This window comes from Anser cygnoides, chromosome 1 (assembly GCF_040182565.1).
Source record: "Anser cygnoides isolate HZ-2024a breed goose chromosome 1, Taihu_goose_T2T_genome, whole genome shotgun sequence".
Lineage (NCBI taxonomy): Eukaryota > Metazoa > Chordata > Aves > Anseriformes > Anatidae > Anser > Anser cygnoides.
This window is the reverse complement of record NC_089873.1, coordinates 18,201,968-18,214,314: the sequence shown is the minus strand read 5'-3', so window position 1 is coordinate 18,214,314 and position 12,347 is coordinate 18,201,968. Positions and strand designations below refer to the sequence as shown.

At 39.6% G+C, this 12,347-nt stretch overlaps 1 protein-coding gene across 7 annotated transcripts in view; it reads right to left on the bottom strand.

Moving 5' to 3' along the window:
- Positions 1 to 9,621, bottom strand: part of TAFA5 (TAFA chemokine like family member 5) — a 438,585-nt gene extending 428,964 nt beyond the window's left edge. For 2 of the 7 annotated variants that reach the window (XR_010828482.1, XR_010828483.1), the window contains exon 1: positions 8,683 to 9,591. Coding sequence is in view for 3 of the 7 variants with exons in the window: in XM_048049024.2 (XP_047904981.1) it covers positions 8,683 to 8,794 (112 nt within the window). In the remaining 4 variants the exon portion in view is untranslated. Of the gene's footprint in view, positions 1 to 8,682 lie in introns of all 7 variants that reach the window. The other 5 variants (XR_010828484.1, XR_010828485.1, XM_048049024.2 and 2 more) reach the window with 5 other exon arrangements.
- Positions 9,622 to 12,347: the final 2,726 nt, after the last annotated feature.

Sequence of the window (12,347 nt, the reverse complement as noted above, 5' to 3'; positions counted from 1 at the left end):
CAGTAATTTATGCCAACTACATCTTTTAAATTTGTAAAAATCCTTTGCTGCAGTAGTTCAGAATCTTGACCTACAGTCTTCATGAATCTTTATCACAAAGCTTTTCTACACTTTTTCTTCAGAAATACTGAGACAGTTGTTTAAGTATTTAAACATTAAGTGTGGGCCCAGAAAATAACAAGCAATATTCTAGAGATTCTGTCATGAAGGACAGGATTCATCCGATAACATGTATGCTAAGATCTGAGCAAGTTGTCTTAGTTTTCGTCAAAAACCTACTGCAGTTTGAGGTAAATTGTGCTATGAAAAGGTATCTAAAACAGGGCACATGACTTGCACTGTAAAAACGTCTGTTTCCATTGACTTTAAAAGGAGACCATGGTAAAGGCAGTTGACTATACTGCAGAAATCTTAGTTAAGGAAAGATCAGTCTTATTCAAAGGAGATCAAATGTGTGTTTGCCATGTCTTTTAACCCAACAGGATCTGAGTTCCAGAACATATCTGTTAGGCTATCAGCTGTAGTTAGAAAAAACAAACAGGAGGACATCCATGGAAATTCTTTAAACGATATCTTAAAAGGATCATTAACCGTGTGTTAGGATCTATAAGGACATGCTAGGTCAAATGCCTTACAGGAGGTAATTTCAGGAGAACTACCACCTTTAAATAACATTCAGAGAGAACAATTTCTAAAGCGTTTTAGTTTTATTTTAAATATTGATGTGCTTTTTACTGTGCACGCAAATGCATAAACGCTTCTATACTCTCATCGCAAAGTGAATGTTCAATAAAGTGCTACTGATAGTGTGTACTGGAAGAGCTCTAGAACAGCTTGTGTTATTTTTCATTAAAATAATTTTCAAGATGAACTAATATAGTAATCTGAGCTAAACTCAGCAAATAATTTTATATTTTTATTATTCAAACCTATATCCAGACCTACTTTGGAATATGCTCACTTAAAAAAAAAAGTCACATTTCCTTTAGGTAATACAAAGGAGAAGTGTATATTCAAGGTTTAGTTTCATATAAAGTACATTTTGATTCAACAAAAAGAGAAAACTGAACCCCTTCAGTAACACCAGAGAATGCTATCAGTAACACATGACCTCTCACAATGTCTGTTATGCTCACATGTAGGTTAGTTTAAGAAGAGATAACAAGAAGTGCCAGAAGTCACTGGTCCCGCATGTGAGAAACACTCCGTAGCCAATAACTTAGGCTCAGGCGAGGAACTCAGTGAAGTAGTAATTTATTCGCGATTGCAATGGTGGGCGCCCCACAAGCAGGAGAGCGCACCTACTGGTTCCAAAACACAGTTTATATACTTTTTGATGACAGGACCCTCCCCTGTTTCCCCACTGAGTGGGTAATCCAGGTTCACAATCTATCTGATGCTTCACAGACAATGTATGGCCTTCAGTTGCCAGCCTGTTAAATTTCAAATTTCTTTTGACTTTTTTTACTGTTTGAAGAGGTAATGTTTCTTCACTTATCTGACTTAACACCGTGATTTTCACCTAATTGTTCTAAGGAGTCTGGTTGTCTGCATTTTACAAGGTTGCTTGCTAAGTTTTCTTATCACTGCAAGCATATCTCAATACTCCATTCCTTACCTTTAAACAATGTAACTCTGCAAAAACAACATTTTGATTCCCACACACAGCATTTCTATATTTCTGCCTACAACTGAACCATTTAAAGCAAAGTGCAGAAGCTTAGCTTAGACTCACTTCTATCGCTTGGCTTAACCGTTCTGCCAAACTTTGCACTAGTGTAGATATGTGAAAAAACAAATATTTCAGTAAGAGGGATTTAGAGTATTGAAAGTGATGCAGACATTTGGGGTTAACAGTATCTCACGTTGTCAGAGCATCATCTCTTAGAACCCATTTGTCAATATTGGTGTCCTAAGATAATCAGAAAAAAGTTCTAAGAGCAAGGGTAAAAGCCACCATAAGTTACACTGATTAACAAGAACACAATACAAATTCCCTTTTATTTATTGATAGAATTTTGAAACCAAACTTTCTGGTTTTCCCCATACCTGGCAATTTCTAGTTTCTGTAAGAATTAAGGGCCTTTCTCTCCTTGATGACACAGCTTTGTTAGCAAACAGAAACAGTGGATTCTACCCCTGTGCTTGAGTAGAGCTCGCCATTGCAGTTCCACTCCGCAGTCAAAAAAAAAATCAGGAATCAGCCCAACCAACATAACTTGCAGTTTGGGATGTTAACAGTCTCTTTGGCATACTGCTCTGGGCTTTTGTTCAGTCTTTGGTACACAAAACGCAAACAGACCACATCTGTTAACAGTGCTCAGGAATTAACCTCTACACACAATAAACAAGGACTAAAGACAGAGGCAGCCCCTCTTCTGGGCCCTCAAAACACTAAGCTGAACAATGGTGTCATATTTCAAATTGCTACTTTCGGTGACAGGCAAAGACAGAAGGAAGCTTTATTTTGCCAGGTATACAATCCTAACAATAGGATAGGATTCCACCCTATTACCCCATTCTCCTGTTGGAAGAGCAGGAGCTGCCAGTGGTAGAGGGCAAGGGCATCAGTTCGTTGAAAGCACACGTTAACTCGAGCTACAAGAGAGTGAAGCGAAGAATAAGTCATATCAACTTACAGCCTTTAAGGGAATGGTAACCACAAGAAAAATAGCAGAAAAAAGGTCTCTAGGAATTCGTTGATATTTTCTTCAACAGCAGCACATCATTTGGCAAAATAAATAACATTTTGTTTGAGAGAAGTAACTTCTTTATTGGTGCACTGGGCCACACGCACTTAAAGAAGTGCTGGGAGATGCAAAACATGGAATGATGTTGACTAATAAGCTGTTACTCAGGAAAGAACCCCCAAGATAGGCAAGATACTTTCCTGTTGTCTGAAAGTAATCAAGCGTTTGAAGAAAGGTGTCAAAAGAAACAGACTATCCAAAGTCTAAAATAAGACCTAAGCCATGAAGTCTTTAGATCATCACTTGAATGCATAACCCTCCGCAATTATACCTGCGGCTCCTGTACTGTAGTCAAAGTCCATCCATTGGCAAATACACACAAGATCTTTGAAATAAACCTCTACAACCAAAAATATTGGAAAATGCACTCTAAGTATGGTTCATATATTTCCGAATTGTCACTACACTATTTGTAGGGCTGACATAAAAGTATAGCTCTCTGAAGATATGGCTTCCCAAAGCTTGTACAATAAGCAGGCTTGCATTACAACTTCCCTTTAAACAGATCAAACTTAACAAATCCTCAGCCCAAGGGCAGAACAATACACCTGGGTCAAATATGAGCCTACACGTGAAAATTTTCTTTTCAGTTTAGCAACAAGGAATGCAGACCAGGAAGATTATGGTTAATCACCGCTATCAAGATTTTTCTATGCATTTTACACTCTCATCCATAGTTCAGTATCCAAGCGCAGTTTTGAATTACTGACAACATTCAAGGCATAACTTCGATGAGCATGTATTTGGCATGTCAGATGCTAGACTAGTTGTTTCACATAAGAACCTTATGTTTAGAGTATTCACTAAGAAAGCAAGAGACCTAAAATAAATTACATCTGAAAACCAAGATATTTCATACCTCCTGCATCTAGAAAAGAAGAATGAGTGGGAGAATACCCCAGACTAATCTCAGTGAAGGATTCACTAGTTCTTCTTCAGCAGTCACTAAACAAAAAAGGAAAGATCAACAGGGCCCCAAGTGAAAGAATCTCTCTCATATTTGCACACTTGTCCAGAGCAAAGGGGCTCTACTCCATGCTCCAAGTACTGTTTTCATAGTATATCCTCTGAAAAATATAGTATATTGCATAAGGAGAGAGGAAAATAAATCTTGATCTCTCCAACAACCCTGATGAAGGACATGGAGAATCCTATACCATACATTTAATTTAAAAATAACCCATTGTTTCTAGTTTCTCTGTTTCCCATTGTACCTACCTGTATACTTGCATGGAAGTAGTAGTTATCATAATTCAAATACACTTGAGAAATTGTAAATATTGATTACTCAGCCTTAAAGGGCTGAATTCAATATTAAAATCAATAAAAATACATTTCTTTTGTTGATGCCAATAACTTTATGTAAAGATCATCTGGGCAGATTACAGCACAACTGGTCAGACAACCTCAATGTCAGTTTGGTACTCACACTGACATATAATGGTGTATTGTAGAGGTCATGAAGATTACAGCAAAGGTTTTAACTTAAAGCTTTCTTTTAATTTTAAGCTTTCTTTAAAAAAAAAGCAGAGGATACTATATAAAGAAATAAAACTTTAATATCTTTTCTTATTTAATGTCGCAAAAGATTAATTTTCATTTCTATACACCAACTAGACTGAAATAAAGTTTGAATTATTACTGTTGCTCTGTATGTCACATTAATTCTGAGTGCAGAGTTTTGGAAAAATACAAGCACAGTAATTCTCGTAGAAAAACTAATAAAACTACAGATCTGTTGTACAGATTTATTAATCTTTTTCATTTGTAAAAAAAAAAAAAAGACACCAGAGAAAGTGATCTGAATGATATAGGATCAGTAATAGGAGCTGCAGCCCTTCATTCAGAGGTGACTTATTTGCAGTAGTCTTTGCTTTCTAGACAGCAAGTAATTCCAGAACAGGGTGATGAAAAGGAATTTCTCAAGTGAGCAGTGTCCACTCAACATATAAAAACAGGATTTCAATTTAGGGTGAGATTAATATATTTTTTAATTAGAATTATCTTCATTTTCAACAGTACCAAAGTCTTTCAGATGCTTTTTTTTATTTGTGCTAAGGGCTTGATTTATGAATAGTGTGAAGGAACTTGCACTTTTAATGAACAATTGTATTGGTACATGAAATATTCTGCATCTTGATAATAAAAGAAAAAATCTAAAAGTTCATTACTTAGCATAAATACTGGGCCTCATATTGCTCTCTTCGAAGCATAACATTTAAAACATGAAGGTGAACTTTCCAAGTACCACTTGGTTTTGATGCTGCCTTTAAAAGTATGACTTTAATAGAACAGCAAAGGCTATAACACCACAGGGGTGTAATGTTCTATTCCTAATGCTTTCAAAACAGTACAAAATATGGAAAGCCAAAAGCTTATAACAGTGACAACTTTAGTAAAGCTGAATCATTTGTTGTTTAAAAAGTCATCATTTACATATAAAAAGGACCTCTGTATTTTCAGCCAAGCTAACTGAATAAATGAACTAAAAATTGATTCTGAATCAACCACATTGTTTGGATTTCTGATGTAGCATAAAGCTGTGATATCACAGAAATTTTCCTTACTTTGGCTGAACTTTCTAACATGGAAAAAAATGTAAAACTAAATTACAAAAGGAGAAAAAAAAGCAATTCAGTGTACCTTCACAACATTAAGACAGTAACTGAAATAATTCATTTTAGGTACTTCTGTGTGGTCTACTACTGACCATTAAACAAGCATGTCTGGGATCCAAAATTACCACAGCTCCTAACTCTGAATTGCAACTAAAGGTGTTCCCCCTTCTGCTAGAACAGCCTTTCTAGACTGCTTTTACATTTACTGATGCTTCTGCTAAGTAAACCAACTCCTTGGTAGTCACACAAGTGGACTTCATATATAAACATCCTAATTTACTACTTTACATTTGCCTTCCCTTGTTGAGAACCTACCAAATAGAACCACTTTTCTTTAGGAGGAGAGTATTACATTCTATTTATCACTATAGCAACTAACCTAACTGATTTGATGCAGGTTTCTCTTCCACCATAGGATGGAGCCACTATCCCTCAGTATAGTCTAAACATTTAAGAAAGAAAAAGTGATTTGATAAAGAACATAATTGTGCTTCAGAAACTGAAGTATAAATTAAAGTCTAATGGACTGTACATATACAGCCAGAACAGGCTTTATAACTATCTGTTTAGCTATCAACTGGAACTCAGTATGGTGTTTACTAGATGCCCCCAGTAATAGGGACAACTATTGAACAAATACATTCCCAGAAACAAAAGCTACACAAAGTAATTAGGGGAAGAAACATTTATATAACTGATTCAGGAACAAGCTTTGTCAGACTAGTATATTAAAAACTAAAATAAGCAATGTAGCTCAAAAGTTTTATTTATACTGCTATACAAAAAGTTCTGATTTTTTTTTTTTTGGAGCTACAGGGTTTGATGTAAATATAGTAAAATGATACCATGAGAGATAATCAGGTATGAGGTTCCTGCTATTACTTTAATAATAGATTTATTTATTTATTTTTAATAGAAGTGTGCTTTATATATGAAATATAAGTCAGTATACTTCCATATACCTGAGTATAAGGTGTATAGAAAAATACAGAACACCTTACCTGGTCAGGTGGTTTTCCTTTACTTTATAAGAAATACTGAAAAGCTGTTACTCTTAAAATGTAACTAGTTGTCATTTCCCACACTCCTACTATGCTTTTTCCTCAAAAAATAAGGCATCTAATGAAATAAAAATTGAATAAGCGCTATGTGATTTTGAAAAGAATTCAAAAAATTTGCAGTACTACTTCACCTAGAAAGAGCTGCACTTTTTTTTTTTTTTTGATTTTTTAGACATCCTCAGCCTTTCCACAGAGCAAAAAACGTTTTTGCAATTTTTCAGATACTACAGCTAGATGAAACGTTCATGGTGCTTCATTAACATTTGGAATTGCAGTTGTCAAATCAGTGAAACATTATATAAATGGTGGAGTGTTTTGACACTGCATATTTTAAGCTGCATGGTGTTTTTTCAGCCCTATATGGCACGAAGACCGTACTACATGTTTCAGGAACACCAACGATGCTGGCTGAGAGAAGTAATTAGGAACTGGCCATTCAGACACATCAGAAATTGTCTTCATATTAGCAGCTAACATCTACATTGTTCAGCATCAGTAAACAATGCCAAAAATAAAGAACAAGATGTAACAATTCAAATGAACAACTCCACTCCTTAAAACAGGACATGTCAGACCTCTCATCACTGAATAGAGGTGATCATTAAGGAGTCAGAGTTTACAGTTAACCCCTTCTGAGGCTATGCTTATAGAAGATATGTTCAGAGAAAAATTCTTATCTCATAAAAAGCCTAGGACTCTCCAGAGACTTCTAACACAAATTTAACAAAATATTTTGCATTGCTATCATCCAGCTGAATTCCCTTTACACTTGCATCCTCTGATATGCTTTTACTGAAGCACTTATCTCTCAGTATGAATATAAATTCTTTTAAATCTATGTGTTGTTTAGTATAGCCTCCATATTAACACACTGGATACGGCATTATGTACAAAATTAAATTATTTAGAAATGTGGCCTGTTTGATATGATTTTTAGTTAGAAGTGTAATGCAAAATGTGTTAAATTACAAAAAGTAATTACGAAATATGCTATTCCTTTTGGAATAAGCCTCTTTCACTGTTGTCAGTACAAGTCCCTGTAACATGTAAAGAAGTGAATTACAGGTTTTCTTGGGCAATTACAATCTTGTAATTCAGAAAAAGAAAAAAAAAAGAATTGGAGAATATGATACAGTTTGAGGCAATGGAGTAGAGGGTTAAGAAATGCAGCAGGCATGCTCCTGAAAACCAGAATTCATTTCCTAGTCATTACAACCGCCACCTATTACAGCCCAACAAGACAAGCCTAGTGCAAAGTCTTTTATGCTACAGCAAAGGAAAGGAATGCACACTATGGGAAAATTAGAGACCACATTCAACTCGGGTTGGGAAAATACAGATTATATTCACTCTGGCAAAGTTGTGCAGGCCACTCCTGATAAATTACATTTTTTATTGTTGTAGCATAGAAACTGTTTTTTTCTTGTTCTTCCTGTTGAAAAATTCTCACCCTGGTACTATGGACAAACTTGCATTTCACAGATGTACAGACACTAATAGCATTTATACTGCACAACTTCTTGAAAATTACACTTGCTGAGGAATAAAAAAAAACAACAAAACTTTAAAAGTATTAATATTCCAGGTACTTGACTCTTACAGATTTATCTGTAAATCAGTGTGATTGACAGACAATCTACCAACCCTGAAAAATAATATGCAAAACTCTACCAATAACCTGTGAAGCAGCTCTAAAACCAATAGCATAGGCTCACTAAACTGCTGAGGATACACGTAGGAAGTTCCAGGGCTTGCTCCAGTGCAATTTCACAGTCAGAGGATCATGATGATCCCAGTAATGTAAAGACATCTGTCACTTGACTAAGTATGTTCTTCCTAAAGGAATTAACATAAGCAAAATAGCTCCTGTTGATGCAACGTGGCCTGGAGTAGGAGTGTGTGTGTGTGAAGCAGTGCAGGGAAGAGCTGGTACTATCTGATAACAAACAGCGAGCGCTGGGTCACTGTTACTACAACTGAAAAGTTCATTCTTAAGATCCAGTAAGCATTCCTGTTTGGAGTGGAAATGCCACATCCACAACCTAAAGGCACCTCATGCTCCCAAGAAACAGCAGTGCTAAAGTGTCGGTTTCCCTGCTTTACCGTGGGGGGAGAAGGGCCGAGGCAGTAAGCCTGAGGCACAGTACCTACGTCTGCCAGCCTCAGACCTCGGCCTCTGCCAGAAGCATCACCTCAGACAGGAAGGGCGTGGATTTATGTCCAGGAAAAGCACCAGGACAAATATGTACTTACTGCAGTAAGCGATTAGTAGACTGGCCAGGATCATGATAGCCCAGAAAGTTGAGGACATGCTTGGCAAGGCGTTGGCATCTTTCCTACTGCTTCTCCTGGGAGCTGGAGCCATTGAAGCCACTTCCCCAGAGGGGGAGAAAGTCAGACAGTTTCACCAGCCAGCTCTCCCCTTGACCGATGGCCTTTCTCCACGCGTAATCCCAAAAGCAGGCATCTTCCACAGCCCCTCAGGAGCAACACGGCCCTGCTTCAGGTCCTCAGCAGCAACACGGTCCTGCTGCAGGAAGCATCTTCCAGCCAGAAAGCCAAGGCACCTCTGAAGCACGCAGGACTTCGGTGCAGCGGCCACAGCCAGGCTTTCCTCCTGCCGCTGTGGCGATGTTCACAAGCGTGGCAGGCTTTATACAAACTCAGACACCCGGCGTGATGCTGAGCTTTGAGGATGTCCCACAGAAAAGCTTTTTTTTTTTTTTCCCCTCCTCCTCCTCCTTGTTAATTTCCACAAGTTGTCCCGCTAGCTTTTCTTCCCCCAGGAGAGGGAAACCTCCTCAGGAGGGCCCTGGGCCGAGGCGGGGCCGTGAGGGGCAGCCTCCCCCGCCCCACCGCCGCTTTAGGGCGCCCACCGCCTCACGGCGCACAGCGCCATGGTCGTGGAGAGCCGAGGGCACCTGGGCGCCCGCCGCCGCCCTCCGGCGGGGCACGGCTCCGCCGGGCGGCTCCGCGGAGGGCCGAGGGCGATCCCCCGGAGGAGGAGGAGGATGAAGGGGAGGACGGCGGCAGAGACGAGCGCTGCGTTCCCCCAGTGGCGAGCCCAGCCTGAGCTCCCCCCTTCAGCTGCTCCTGCGCTGGGGGCGCCCGGCCGGACACTTTACAAGGGTCGGCGGGTGAGCGTCCTCCTCTCCGCAGCCACCGTCTCCGCTCGCAGGCTCTGCAGCTCGAGCAGCGCCGGCCCTTCAAGTAAAACGAAGGAGGAGGCGGAGGAGGAGGAGGAGGGCGGTCACGCCCACAGGTGAAGAGCGCATGGAGCCGCCCTTCCCTCGGCTCCGCCACCGGAGCCATCCCGGCCCGGCGTCTCCCCGCGGCCTTCCCCGAGGAGGGAAATGGGGGAGCCCTCAGAGCCCTAAGACGGTGTCTGGAAGGGAAGGGGCCCGGGGTCTCTTCTCTCCCCCTCACCTCCGCGGCTCGACGCCCCGCCGTGCCCCAGGGCAGCGGAGGGATGCATCGGTGTGAAACCCGGTCTAGGAGGTCCACCGGTGCTCAGTAGCCTTCAGGGTAATAATAAAGGGTGTTCAGAGGGACCAGGTCGTTGAGCTTTTCCATTTGGAGTCACCATGGCGATGTCCTCGAGTTAGTATTTGAAGTTCTGCGCAAGGGAGTCACCTCAGGGTGCAGGTGGGGTTGGCAGAGTGGAAGAGGAGTTGGGCACAAAATATCTCAGCCACATCCTCTGGTGTTTTGCATGCATAATGAAAATAGTGTTAAAAAGTAGATCCATGTTCCTCTGATAGCCCCAGGTTTGTCTGATTGTTTACTGCTTAAATATATGGACCTCTAATTGTATGAGTGGTGCGTTATTTACAAGACAGAACTGTAGGGATTATTATTTATTTATTTTAGTACGGCCGCACTTGACCGGACACTTAGAGCAAAGTTCACTTTTGCATCATGAGGACATCATCAATGTGGTCACTTTGATTTCAGGTCTGATTATCTACCAGAATGGTCTGCATCCTTAACTGGTAGGGCAGTAAGCTCACGTGTTCAAGTGTGCTTCACAGAGATAAAGCTGTAGCTATCACTTTGGTATATGTGCAACATGTGGCTTTCCTTCCCCTTATTTTCAGTGGAAATTTCTATTACAGTTAAAAATCAGAATGTAACATTAAGGTAACATGATAAGCTTTATTCTCCACCTCCGCACCATTTAAAAGAGCATTTTATTATTATTTTGTATTTAGAGACTAAATCTTTGTAACACCTTCAATCCCTACTTAGACACTAGATTTTCTTTGTAAGTCAATATAAATTCCATACCTCCTTTGGTATCCTCAAGTATTACTTCAATTTGATGTTGTAAAGTACTATTGCATAATGAGTTTTTTCAAAGAACTGGACTTTCAAATTTCCTGTTCTCAGAACAGATGTAAATAAGTATTAAGCAACAAAAATGTCTCAGCATGATGTGCTACTGTTCACAGCAATTCCAGGACTAACATGTAAATTAAGCCATTTTCTGTGTATAAGAAAAGAAATTTGATTTCCATTAGACCTGCATGTATTGAGCATACTGCTGAATGATATATTTTAACTATTGCAGAAAGGAGAAAAGCACAAGTAGCTTGACAAGAGACATATGACATGGCGTATAGATTAATAGACTTTAGAGCCACAGGGCATAGCTACAACTGTATACAGGCTTCTATACCTTTCGGTATAGTCCATAGAATTTTATAAAGTAAATCTTACATTTTACCCATTAAGTCATGGTTATACAAGAGGATTTCCCCTGGAAGTACATCCAGCTTTCAGTCTGAGGAGTGGGAGTCATGATTTTTGTTCACCTAAATAAAGCCTGAAGCCTGATGCAGAAATGAAAGTATTGCTTTGCTAGTTCTGAAAGTTGCCATGGTTCACTTGAGACCAGGTTAGTTCTGCTCGCTGAGAACTACCCAGCTACTCAGAAAGTAAGGTACCACTCACTGAAAACAAGGATTAGTGAGCTGGGGCCTTTGTGTTTCTATTCACATCCACCTGTAATAGTTTTATGTGAGTCATATTACTTTCTGATTTGTTTGTCAAAAGCAAGATAATCCTTAAAACTCTGTAAAAATAAATTTATGTCACAGCTGCTTTGTTAGGAAGGTGTATGCTTTGAGCCCCAGTAATGGTCTGGCTTTTCTTCACTATATTGTATTGAGAAGTACCTCACTGTAGAGGGACATTACTCACAGACTAAAATTCTGCTTGGTGAAAGAGTGGCAGGATGTGACCTTAAATTAATTTGCTTGCATATTTCCTGACGTGGTGACATGGGGTGGCATCACCCCACCGGTGGTGATTTTGAAGGAAAATGTGTGATGCCTTCTTTAAAAGGAAGCTCTTCCTGGGGTTTTCAGACACTACCTCTTCTTCCAACAAAGTCCCAGTATTCAGACCTTTGAGTGTGCAGAGATGTAGAAACAATGATTAAACCCACAGACAGATGTCTGAAAGCAGACGAACCTTGAATAGGAAAACAGAAACCCACGTTAAAGGCTGTATATCAAAGAGAAATAAGCTCATCAGAAACCAGATTTATTCCCATACAATCAGGGACACAGATCTCTTGTTCTACCATTGCTGTTGGCAGAGTTAATATCTAAAAGGAAATTAAAATAATAGTTATGCTATTTATTAAGATAGGGTGTGCCATTGCTCCAACCGAAATCACAAGCAAAATGTTTCTATCGACTTGAAACAAGCATCGTTTGAAGTCTGTTGTATGTTGTATCTGTGTGCCAGGCAGTTTGTCCATGATGTGTATACGCACCACTGCTTTCTGCTAGAATGTCAGACCTGGAAAGCACGTGCAGTGATGTCGACCTCTATTACAGGTGCAGTCTCAGAGGATAAATCCTGGCATTCAGTTAGCATAGAGCACTTAGAGTGTAGAGGGAAAGTAACAT